This window comes from Mauremys mutica, chromosome 9, assembly GCF_020497125.1.
Source record: "Mauremys mutica isolate MM-2020 ecotype Southern chromosome 9, ASM2049712v1, whole genome shotgun sequence".
Classification (NCBI taxonomy): Eukaryota; Metazoa; Chordata; order Testudines; family Geoemydidae; genus Mauremys; species Mauremys mutica.
This window is the reverse complement of record NC_059080.1, coordinates 28,860,101-28,872,866: the sequence shown is the minus strand read 5'-3', so window position 1 is coordinate 28,872,866 and position 12,766 is coordinate 28,860,101. Positions and strand designations below refer to the sequence as shown.

The following is a 12,766-nucleotide window of genomic DNA, read 5'->3' as shown; positions in this document are numbered from 1 at the left end:
GAAAGCAGGACCAATCCCCAAACAGATTTTTGCCCCAGTTCCCTAAATGGCCCCCTCAGAGATTGAACTCACAATGCTGGGTTTAACAGGCCAATGCTCAAACCACTCAGCTATCCCTCCCCCAAATAATGCATAGCTTAACATAAACCCTACCCAGCAATGTAGGGTGCAGTATAAAAAATAGTATGTATATTGGAACACAGGCTTGTATGCAATATCAGCCTGCAAAATAGATATCATACCTAACTGGTAAATTTTCATAACTATTTCCCTCACCTTCATTTACCATAACAAATTAATAATTAAAACAAATTTTATTGCCCGTCCAAATACAAAAATTGCCCACCTGGGCAAGTACTAAAAATTATTTTTAGGTCTACATATAGTTCCTGAATATTTTAAATACATATGACAACTAAAGAAATAATAAAACTTCAGACCATGACAGAGCACAGTATAAACAAGAAGGCTGTATGCATATGCACAAAAGAAGACAGGCATGTTCATGAGACAATCCACAATTACAGATGGGATTGAATGTGAGAGTACCAGAAGGACATATAAGTGCACACGTGAAAACAACAGAAAGGAGTGTGCATGCTAAACACTGGCAGGACATGTACCTATGCACCAGACAGAGGTGTGTGCGAGAACTACTGGCAGGGCCTGCTCATGAACACCACAAAGCCAAGTCATCAGTGTGTGGTCAGCGCACTGGCAAGGGTACGTGATGGTGCATCCCGGACAGCAGTGCGCGCGCTGAACAGCGGCAGCGCATGAGACGAACTGCGAGTGCACTGGCGCCACAGACGGGAGTGCGCGCGCCGAGGGCTGGCGCACACACTGCCGCAATAATAGATGGAGAGCGCAGAGGGGACCTGTGCGCAGCTCTCGCCCCTGGATCCCGGCACACTGGGAGCAAACGGCAGAAATTCAGAATGGGAAGTGGAGCCGCCGCTCCCGTGCGTGCAGGCGCGGGACGCGCTATCCGCGGGGCCGTACCAGGGCGCCAGCGCCCCCTGCCGTGTGCCTGCGGGGGAGGGGTGCGAGCGCAGAGCCGGGAAGACAAAGGAGCTCGTGATGAGTCAGGGCTGCAGCTCGGCAGGCACCGCACCTCCAGACACACTCCCCCTTGCGCCGCAGGGGACGGGCAGAGCCCCACACTCCCGGGCCGCCAGGCCTACTCCTCCCCCGCGGCGCCGCGAGGCTCAGAGCCCAGGCAGCTGCGGGACCCGAGCCGTCGCCACTCAGCCCCCAGCCCAGGGTGCGGGGAGGATGGGGGGGGTGGGAGGCAGAGCCCAGCCCGGGGCGCGCGCGAGCGAAGCCTCTCCCGCCCGGCCGCCGCCATCTTGTTTGCCGCCATTTTATGGCCGCCCGAGAGGCCGCTCGGCCGCGGGATCCGGGCCCTGCGCCCGCCCGGCTGAAGAACAGCCGCCGGCGGGCGGCGCCCACACGCCTAGAGCGGGGAGGCGGCGGTCAAGCCCGGCGGCGGTAGCGAAGCGCGCAGGCCCCGGGCGCGGCCTGCATTGAGGCCTAGCCGCCTCCATTGTCCCCAGCCCCCGCCGGCCCAGCTCTAGCACCTCCGCTCACCTGTGCGGGTCCCTGCGCCGCGCCGCGGGGTCGGATCCGGCTGAGGGTCGGGCGGGCCGCAGGACTCCGCCGCCGCCGGGGCCTTGCATTCGGGGCCGCCAGGTCCGGGGCCTGCACCAATCACAGGCGCTGGGCTGGGAAACGGGGCGCGAGCGCGCGCGCGGCGTTCACCCCCCTCCCCCCACCGGCTTCGCGACTAGCCCTGCCGCTGTTGACGCACGTCCCTGGGAGCCGGAGCGTGCCCCAGAGATGTGAGCATGCGCAGGAACCGCAGCTGAAGTCGCTGCCCTTTCTTTGCTCTCAAACGCCCCGAGAGCGAAGCTGGGGGCTGGAAGCCGAGGGGGAGAAAGGCGAGTTGAGGCGCAGGGGGGGATGGGTGAAGCGGAGAGAGGGTGCAGGGGAGAAGCCGGAAAAGGGGCGAGAGCGAGGGGCAGAGTGAAAGGGCCAAATGCAGAGCAGGCTTGTGATCGTGGGTGCACAGTGTGGCCCTGTGCTGCCCCCCACAGCGATATGGCATTAAAGCTACAGCCATACACACGCGGGGCATCAAAGCTGCGCTTTTATGGCCTGGAGGCTGCATGCACATGCTGTAGCACCTCAGCTTTTGTTGGGTAACTCAAGTTTCCAAATCTCTGTCATGTTTGCATTGATAAGCTTACAAATGGGAGTCCATGTGTGACTTCAGTGATGTGTGCTTGACGATGTAGACAACGTGAAATAGTGGCTCAGGGTCTGTGTGAACTTCCCTGAGCCTTATTAATTTTACCGTAGTGTCATCTCTAACGCCCAGTAATGGCACTTCCTTGTCAACACTAAGTAGCCTTTTGCTGATCGTTTTAGCAAATGGAACAAAAAATGTGATAGAAGTGAAGCACACATGTAACTCCTGCAAAGAAGGAAACAGATAAAAAAACAAAGGTAAACTTAATGAGAAAGGAGACTATGGAAGGAAGAGAAACAAAGGGCAAAATTAGCAATAGGCCTAAAGCGGAACATATTTTCTCACCCAGTGATACTGAATTAGACAATAAGGCACTGAACAAATAATTAATATTTTAATTATAGAAAGTGCCATATTCTCCCATTAACAGTAGTGAAAGTTCTGCTTTGCATCCAGCTTATGTACACATATTCGCACAAACTCAATGAAGGCTAGCACGGGTATAAATAGTAGTGTAGCCTCTGTAGCCCAGGCAGCAGTGGCACAGGGAAGATGCCCCATTACACACACACCTGAACCCTATTGGTGATGCTGCTATTTTTATTCATACTAGCGCTCATCAAGCTAGTGCAAGTATGTGTATGCATGCTGGGAATCATCCTTAACTCATAGGGCAAACTGTAGCCATAGTTCATGTACACATTCCAATATAGGAGTTCCTCTTTTCAGTTATGTCATTTAAGATGGGGTTTAAATAAAATAAAAAAAAACCAGCCACTCATAACTGTATAACTATACTGGCAAAACTGTCCAGTGTGGAGAAATCTTTAGGATTAGTCTATACACAGTTTTTTGCACTGATTTAACTAAAGTGGTTTAGAAACCAATTCACTTAATTGGAACAACCCCCTTTGTGTGGACACTTTTAACTTGGTTTATACAACAGATTGTATTGCAATATGGAATATTCAGTGGCTATTGTATCAATTTTAAAAATGTTGTATGTATCATTATAGGCTAGGGCTTGTATTCTGGGTCCATGAGGGACCTACAGGTGTTTCCAGAAGAAACTAAAATCACAGAGCAGGGGATGGAGGGATTATCAGTGTGAATCCCTAAGCAGGCAGCAAGTCTGAAGGAGTCTTAGCTCCTGGAGGACATTGCATGTATTTATTTAACCTGACTCAAGAAATCTGAAGCCCAAAGAACTGAAAATTATATAAAAGTGATCAGCCTGACATAGGAAGGGAGCTCACATTCAAGAACTGACATGAAACTGACCAAGAGACATAGGCACAAAGGACCTTTCCACAGGGTCTATCAGGATCTCCATGTGGAAGATAGATGACTGCCTTGTAAGCTAAGGCCTGCATGTAAGTTCTATATAATTTTAAAGAAATGTTTCCTATGTAATGCTTTTATTCTGAGTAAATAATACTTTGTTAATAAAGGCTGTCTGGTCACTGGTTAGCCCTCTCATTGTCACTGACAGAACAGGACTGCAGATGCTGAACTAAGTCAGACGCAGTGACTGTGTCTGTTAGATCACACTGAAGTGTGGGAGGAAGTTGCACCCTAAATCCCCAGCCTAGAAGGAGAGAATCGAGGGACTCTGCCCTGAAAAAGGTAGTGGATAGAGGGAACAAAAGAGTCAGAGGTACCTTTATCTCAAAAATGGTGATCGTTTAAAAATGCCATATGATGATTTAGCTTAATTTTATTTAAGGCAAAAGGGCTACACCTACTTAACTAAATCAGTTTCTTAAGCCAATTTAGTTAAAATCAGTACACAAACTGTATAAACCAGCCCTGTGGTACAATGTTTATTTTCAATCCAGGAAGGAATTATTAATGAAGTGTTTTAATTGGGGAGGGGAGAGAAGAGGTGGTTTTTGTTTTTAATCATGGAAACATTTGTAATGGTTTTAAGGTTTGTGAAAGCGTGTCTTTATAAAAACCTATATTTTGGAACAAATGTAAGTTTTTATTATCTCTTTAATCTTTTACTAAACTACCGTTTAATTTAATTTACAATTTAAAAAATAGTTACAGAATAAATGGGAACATTACTTACTACGTAGTTTTCCTTTTCTGAAGATGAGAATCTGGCAAGATTCTCACTCCGCATCTTCTTAGTGCAAATCTAGGAGAACTCTTCTAGTTCTGAAGTTGTTTTGACTCTTGAGGATAGAAGTGGTGGGGTAGAGCTACTGACCATCACATACCCTGCCTTACAAATGCTCCAGTCAGCTAGGCTGATGACAAAGATCCCAGAAGGAAAATCAATTCAAAGTGATCAGCAAATGAGGTTTAAAAGAAAACACCTCAAAAATAGGTAAATCTCCAAATTCTGAAGATATTTGGGCAGGTGAGTGAGAGTCCTGCAAGAGGATATTTTCAGAGGAGCACAATTACAAAATGATTAGTTATCTCTTTCTAAAATAATCCCATCAGTGCAGTATTCTCACTTCTGGAGAAGTAGCAGCTCAGGGGATGCCTCAAAAGCAAAATGAGCATAAAGCTGCAATGAACAGCAGCAACAAGGCTACTGCAAACAGTGTGACACAACATAAGACAACATTTAAGTTTGCAGAGTCAGACAGCAAACCGAGGAAAATGCCATGCAAAAATTGGCAAGAGGCACAGGAAAAAGCATGGAAAGGCATCAAAATACCAAAAATAGTTTCTGAAGCACCCCAAGAAAAAACAAGCCAGAGCGCCATGGGAAATGTGACAAAGTGCCCAAGGTAAACACCTCAGCAACCAAGGTCTAGTTGGATGGCTGGGTACAGAGATAAAAGGACAGCTTGCTTGTTTCATTGAAATCTGTGGATGAACAGGAACACTAACCAATGAGAACTACTTACCTTCAGGAAGCTTTTTGACCAACCTAGTCAAGAAGGAACTGACAGTAATGTGGGGTGTGCAGTATTTATGGTTGGCAGGGTTATGGCATATAAAAGCCATTAGAGGTCCTAGATTGCGCCTCACCCTGCTACTTGGGGTGCAGAAGACCTAATGAATTATAGTATTTCATGTGGTTTCAAACTAAGAGGCAAAGACCAAGAGTGAGATTCTCAGTGGATGGAATCTTTCCACAACTGTTATTCAATATGTAACCCTTCTGCCAGGCCGAATTGATAGCAGCAAGGGCCGGGTTCAATACATAGGGGTCCCTTCCCTACAACGTAATGCGAAACCAGCTCGAGCCCCCACCCAGTGACCTGGGAAAATCTTACACACACCCCTGGGCGCCTCAAAGAGGCAATACTTCCCCTCTCGCAAGCACAGAGTCTCGGTGTAGCAGAAAAGGTTTAATTACATGAGATAAACACAAATCACCCCAAGACTCCAAAGTCCAATTTCCCAAATGTCCCTAGAGTCCAGCAACCCAAAGATCACCCACAGTCCCAACAACCCCACAATCCAAAAGTCTCTGTCCAGGGTCAGTGCAGCCCCAGAGTTTGAGAGTCTATCTGCAGAGGTCCCTGTCCCCACCCCCAGCCTGGGTGGAAAGGGGCACCTTACGTGGTCCGTGGGGGTGCTGCTCCCGCCTTTTCCACGAACTGCTCCTCCTGCCGTCCTCACAAACTGCTCCACTCCGCCAGCTGCTCTGCTCCACCAGCCGTCCCGTGATCCGCTCCAGCCGTCCCCGCAAACTGCTCAGCTCTGCTCGCTCCGTGGGCCGCTCCACCCGTCCCACAGCTGCTCCGCTCTGCCAGCTGCTCTGGTCCACCAGCCATCCCTGCAAACTGCTCAGCTCCACAAACTGCTCCACTCTGCTCTGCAGTATAGCTTCAGGCTCCCCCACTAGTTAGCACAGTACTCAGTGCTCTCAGCTCTTTAGTCATTTCAGCTCTTAGTGATTTCAGCTCACAGTAGGGGAGCCCCAGTGCTAGTGCACCATTAGCCCAAAGTGAGTTCAGCTCAGTAATCTGTATCTAGAGTGTTAAGGGAATCAAAAATCAATTCTGATATTCCACAATGGAGAGAGGCATAGGTGGGGCTGGTGCTTCCGGCTCACACAAGGAGCCTGCACCACCAGGTACAGATATCTGTCCCCAGCCTCTCCCAATTCACTGGGTTTTGGAACCCATGTCCCTTGTCTAGCAAGTACTATTTAGTTGATAATGAAACCCTTTATCATAAGACAGTTTTGTAGTTCCTCATTTACTTAATCAGGGTGACAACATTTTATTCCTCCTGCCCCAATAACAAAGAAATTGGGGATCCCACTGCTGTGAAAATAACCATCCCAGGCTGTTGTGTGCTATGCTAAGTAGAGTGGGTTTGCCGATGCAAATGCACATTCCTGAAATTCCTTTCCCCACTCCAATGCACATTCTTGAAATTCCTTTGCCCACTCCTCATAATTTACCACCAGATGTCAGGGTAGAGCTCATCCTGACTCTGCTTACAAGTATTAAAAGGGACAGTCACAGTATTTCATGCAGTTTCTTCATATTAATATCTCTCTCACCCATGATGATCCTTGAGTATTTAAATTTCTTTGGAGTAGTACTTACACACAGGACTGATGTCCTGCAATTGTTGATCTGCCTAAGGATATTGGACAAGAGATGAAGTCTGATAAGGAAAGCTTCATTCTGTGGAAAACTACATTCACCCTGTTATTAGTCTCACTACTGTGTCCCAGATACCTTCCATCATTGTTACTCCTAGCCCTTTTTCTTTCCCAACCTTGTGGATCATCATGTGCATTAACCTCTCAGGATTTGTTCCTTTTCACCCTTCCTTTGGCAGGATTACCCAGTGTCTCCTCCTCCCACGTAGTCAGTCTCTTTCTCAACTGAGTGGTGGGGCTGAAAAAGCCTGACTGTCCCAACTGTTACCAACAGGTAGATGGATCTGAAGGCCAGTAATAGCTCATTGGTTGGAGGCATTTTGAGAGTCCATGAATTTAAGGAATAGCAATTGGCTGCTTCCAGGCTAATGGGCAGATTACTCTACTGTTTAGAGCTGTGATTTTCAACCTTTTTTCATTTTCAGACCCCTAAAAAATTTCAAATGGAGGTATGGACCCCTTTGGATATCTTAGTCTGCAGACCCCCAGGGTCCACAGACCATAGGTTGAAAGCCACTGGTTTAGAGGAATGAGAGGGGGAAAAAGGGGCAAACAGATGTGAAACTCACCCACACATTAGGACCTGACTTTTTAGGGTCATGACAATTTGTGTTTCTGTTGCTTGACCTAAATCTATGTGGTGAGAACTGCCAAATCGCCTTACTTTTTCAATTATTTTTTCCAAATACAACAGATATGCCAGAACCAAGTTTCCTTGCCTTGTTTGTACACATCCAAGAATAATGTTGATAGTTCTGAAAGATGTCTATTTTTCTCATATTTATAAGAGGAGTTGGGAGTGCAAGTGGCTAACATCAGTATGTTTTAGTTATATATGGTGGCCAGCAAAGATTGGAAACAAAACTAAAAGCAGCGACACTCTCTCAAGCTCTGTCCCTAACCAAGCTCTGCCCTTTAGGGATGCCAATACAAAATACCTCTCTCAAAAGTCTATGCAGATCTAAGCAATATGATCCTCTCTGTTCTTAGATAGATTTCAGGCTATCTAATCTCAGACAGACATTGCAGCATTCATTTACAGTCATTACACATTTGGAAGGTTTCCTTCACAACCACAAGGGCTAGAGACTTTGGTTTCTTTTTAATGGAATCTTAGATTCTGTTGCATGAGATTGCAGCCACCTGAGAGAAGTACTGGCTTTACTAAGATGCCATGAGATGACTTGTTTCAACTGCATTAGCCAGTCTGCCTCCCAGAGGTAGGTGATGCGTAAAGGATACTGTTTAAATATCCTTTTATCACCTGTCTGCTCTAACAGCAGAAGCAGGAATAGCAAAACTGACACTGCCCAAGCTGATGGCGCATGAAGCACAGAAGAGTGTGGGGAAGAGAGAAAACAACAGCAGCAGGGGAGATGGCCAGCTAAAAGGGGAGAAGCATCACATGGACAGGAAAAGCTGCCAACCTCATGGTCACTCTTCTTTCCCCCCTCCCTATAGGAAACTATGCCTATTCAGCTAAGCTCTTTCAAGTGAGCAGAAAATGAAATGAGGGACTCTGAATATGCCTCTGGCTTTGTTACTTGTGCAGTTGCAGGGAAATGCACACGAACTGGGCCATATCTGAAAGCTGAGAGAAAACACACAAGATGCCAGAATATAGACAAGTGTATGCTGTTGAGAGAAAAGCACTATGCCCACACAAAAGAAATGTCAACATTTTTATCTGCAGTTTATTTATTTACCTTATGGTTTTACTGATTTCATAAAGTTAATGAAGAGTATGATTTATTATAAAGGGTAAAACAAAGGGCTGAAATCACACTACTATATTTTCATGGTGTCTTTCATACACGTTACAAATAAAATCAAACCATATTTTAAAGGGAAAACTAAAGAGTTTTGAGTTGAACATTTAGGATCAGGGACATTGACGATGTCAGGGAGACAGTACAAGAGAGATGGGCTGCACAATGGAACAAGTACAAGAGAAATGGGCTGCACAATGGAACAGCAGATTGTTCAGCTCCCTAAATTAGTGGGAGTCCCAAGATTTGACTGTATCTTAGAACACCTAGAAGCTCAGTGTCCCAACATGATGCTTTCCTCATGACATCATGCATTTGGACCATAATTACTTGCCTCCTTCATGGCTGTGCAGTAGTAACCATAGAGAGGAGCCAGACAGAGCTAATGTCAACTCTGAAACAGTATTAACTTCCAAATAGATATCTGTAGAGCAGGCCTGCACAACATGTGGCCTGCGTGGGCTTACTGTGCGCCCCACGGGATGTGAGTAGGTGGGCTCACTGTGCAGCCTGTGGGGGGTGAGTAGGCAAGTGGCGGGTGAGGCAGGGGGGCTGAAGAGGCGGGTAGGCAGTGGCGGGAGGTGAGCCGGAGGGGTGGGGGGCTGAGGAGGCGAGTGGGCGGGCAGTGGCAGGGGGGCAGGTGAGGGGGAGCTGAGGAGGCAAGGGGGCGGGCGGTGGCGGGGGCTGAGGAGGCGAGCCGGGGGGTGTGGGAGGCTGAGGAGGCGAGCGAGGAGTCAGTGGCTGACCTGTTCTACTGATCAGGTCTGGTTCCCATCCCCTCTCCAAGGGTTGCAGCTGTCTGGAGGTGCCTGGCTTCCACGCCTTCCTCAGTCACACCTCATTCATTCAATAGGGCAATCGATTATAAAGTTGTGGGAAGATCTTATTGTACTTCTAGCAAAAAGACATTTTTCTTTTACCTTAATTATACTACCTTAAGGGCCCGCTATAACATATTACCAAGGTTCAATACCGCTGTTTTGTTGGGGCAGTGCTGGGGAAGGAGGGTATGTTTCCGTGGGGCAGGCGTTGCTGGGCGGGGGGAGTATTTCAGGGGAGCTGGGCAGTGCTGGGGAGGTGTTGTTTTGGGAGGCCTTGGTGGCGCTGGCGGGGGTTCGGCCCGCAGCTGTTTTCTTTGGAGTAATACGGCCCTTGCCGCATTACCAGTTGTGCAGGCCTGCTGTAGAGGCTATAGCATAACATGTTCCCCAACTCTACCCTCTCCTTGTCTTATGCCCAAATTTCTATGGAGATCTTACATCACTGATTTTGAGTAGAGGAAAACTCTGCCCGGGGTTCTGAAATTAATAGCTTCATGTTGGTGGAGAGAAGAATATGGCCCTAAAATCGCAGCAGTGGTTGGATTATAGAAACATCTGCCCATTGTGACAGACCAGGAGAGGAATAGTGGATCCATAAACCTGGAACAAAGTGCGGATTTTACACAGAATTTTGGTGGAACTTCATCTTGCATTTATTGGAATCTCTAGCCAAATCTGCTCTCACATACACTCATGCAAAATTAACCGAAGTCATTGGGGTTGCATTGTGGTAACTAAGAACAGAATTTGGCCCTCCAGTACTGTAAGTAGTCAGTATGTACAAAATTAAAGGTTTAATTTACAATCCTAAATTGTAATTAGGTTTTTTGCTGTAAGGGAAATGAGGAATGTGGAGAGAGTCTGGGAGCAGCCATTCAACATGCCATGTTGTCCTGAGGAATCTGTGTAATTTCAGAAAACAAAATCTTATAGGAGTTAATGCCCATCACAGTAGCATTAACTTCTGCTCAATGTCTTCAGTCCCCCTTAAGGGAGTAGAAATGCACCTCATGACACCATGGCTGTGGAACAAACTTTACAAAGGAAAGAGAGGGATGGAAAGCAGCACCGAGATGCAGACCACTGTGTGTCTGCTCCAACCTCCCTATCTAGTGACAGGATTTCTCTTGGAACAATGGGCTGATTGGTCGCCATGACCCCTGTCTCCTCCATGTGACTCTAGATCCTCCTCTCAAAGGAATAATGTTGGATTTCCCATGGATTTTTAGGTTAACCTAAAGGCATCTTTTTCCTTCTCATGAGTTTTTCTGTAGGAGGGGAGCATGTGGCCTTTCCTGTCACACATACACAAAATGCATTTAATGAACACAAAAGATCTTTTTGTCTTGACAGATATGCAACAGTTAGGGCACTACTTAGAAACAGCTATCCAACTGCATAATCAAGTTTTCAGAAAGAAAATTAGGACTATATCAATCAAGAAACAAAATAAGATTTTCAGAAACAACCTGAATTTTGTTTTATAATGAGTAATATTCCATAGATGATCCCTTTCTTATAAAGCTTTCTTGTAGTTATATATATTTTTGTGAGCGTCCTAGTTGGTAAGGCCTTACTGGTCTTCCAGCGTTTGGATTGTCCATTGGTTGAGCAACACTCTGAAACCTGTCAGACCTAGAAAACTCCGGTATGCCAGATTTCTGTAAAGAGATTGAAGTTAAAATGTAAATAAAGGTAATTTAATAAGACATTTCCTACTGTGTTTCCTCTTAAAACTGGCTGTTCATATTTATATGTTAAATTAGGTTTCATGAAGTACATTTTAAGTACTAGTTTCTGTATTTGTGAACACTAGCCATCCGGAGTGTCTGGAGATCATTTTGATATAAATTGCAAAAGATGTGGATCCAGATGTGCACTGGAGTTCAAACCATATTAGTAAGAGCTAATAGAGGTATAGTTTGATGTAAAGGTTTCATCAGTATGAATTTGGGATAGCTGTATTGTTCATCACTGGTGAGACTACAAGTAGGTTATCCAAAAAAAGGGTCAATAAAACCTGCAGATCACATCATGGTGTATTATGCTTATGTCACCATCTTAACAGAAAAACTATTTTTAGAAATGTTTTAAAGAATAAAAAAAAGTTTTCCTCAGTACCATGAGTCCTGCTGTACAGACAGACCAGAGGGAAAGGACAAAAAAATATTTTTTTTTAAAAGAATCAAAAAGTTACTTAATTGCTCTACTATGTATAAAATATCACAATTTTAAGACTAATATCTTGATATCCTGGAAAATTTCAGGAGTTGAAGTAAGTGCGGTGTGTCCCATTGGAGAGCTAGAAATCACCTTTTCCAACAGCTCCCATTTCTGTCCTGGCAAGGCATTGCGATATTGTACCTTAAATCTGTCACTGCTCTGGGACTAAATTTTGGCTGTTGTTGACCTTGGGCTGATGTAATTTTAGGGAGGAAATTCTACACTTGAGGAAAGAAGAAAACATTTCCCTGGCAGTGGTGGGTTTTTTTTCCTTTTGTGTGTCTTTTTGAAGCTCTCCAAAAGCTTAGAATGTTACACCTATATCCTGCCAAAATAGATTATTGGTATGGCCCTACCAAATTCATGGTCCATTTTGGTCAATTTCATGGTCATAGGATTTTAATAATAATAAATTTCATGATTTCAGATATTTAAATCTGAAATTTCATGGTGTTGTAACTATATGGGTCCTGATTCCAAAGGGGGTAGTGGGGAGGTCGCAAGGTTATTGTAGGGGGGTCATAGTATTGCTACCCTTACTTCTGCACTGCTGTTGCTGGCGATGGTGCTGCATTCAGATCTAGGTGGCCAGAGAGCTGCAGCTGCGGGCCAGGAGCCCAGCTCTGAAGGCAGTGCCTCTGCCAGCAGCAGCACAGAAGTAAGGATGACATGGTATAGTATTGCTACCCGTACTTCTGTGCTGCTGCCTTAAGAGCTGGGCACTCCGCCAGCAGCCACCACTCTCTGGCTGCCCATTGCCACCCTTACTTCTGTGCTGCTGCTGGCAGTGCTGCTGTCACAGCGGGGTGCCTGGCCAGCAACCACTGCTTTCTGGCCACCCAACTCTGAAGGCAGAGCAGAAGTAAGGGTGGCAATATCATGAACCCTCTACAATAAGCTTCCAATCCTCCCATAACTCCCTTTTGTGTTGGGAGCCCCAGTTTGAGAAATGCTGGTTTCCCCTGTGAAATCTGTGTAGTATAGGATAAAAGAATACAAAAGACCAGATTTCATGTCCCTGATGCGTTTTTCACAGCTGTGAATTTGGTAGGGTCCTAATCATTGGGCAGTGTGTAAGCCACCTGATCAAAAGTCCATGAGAAATGCTGTCTGTCTC

The 12,766-nt window shown here is 46.1% G+C and overlaps 2 protein-coding genes across 3 annotated transcripts in view; both read right to left on the bottom strand.

Moving 5' to 3' along the window:
• The window catches only part of ZNF711 (zinc finger protein 711), a 41,323-nt gene extending 39,581 nt beyond the window's left edge, over nucleotides 1-1,742 (bottom strand). The window contains exon 1 of one of the 2 annotated variants that reach the window (XM_045030923.1): nucleotides 1,591-1,742. The gene's annotated coding sequence lies outside the window, so the exon portion shown is untranslated. The remainder of the gene's footprint in view (nucleotides 1-1,590) is intronic. The other variant, XM_045030922.1, reaches the window with a different exon arrangement.
• Nucleotides 1,743-9,344: 7,602 nt separating this feature from the next.
• Nucleotides 9,345-12,766, bottom strand: part of LOC123377625 — a 30,967-nt gene continuing 27,545 nt past the window's right edge. The window contains exon 7 of the mRNA XM_045030752.1: nucleotides 9,345-11,087. Coding sequence (XP_044886687.1) covers nucleotides 10,962-11,087 — 126 coding nt within the window. The 3' untranslated portion in view covers nucleotides 9,345-10,961. The remainder of the gene's footprint in view (nucleotides 11,088-12,766) is intronic.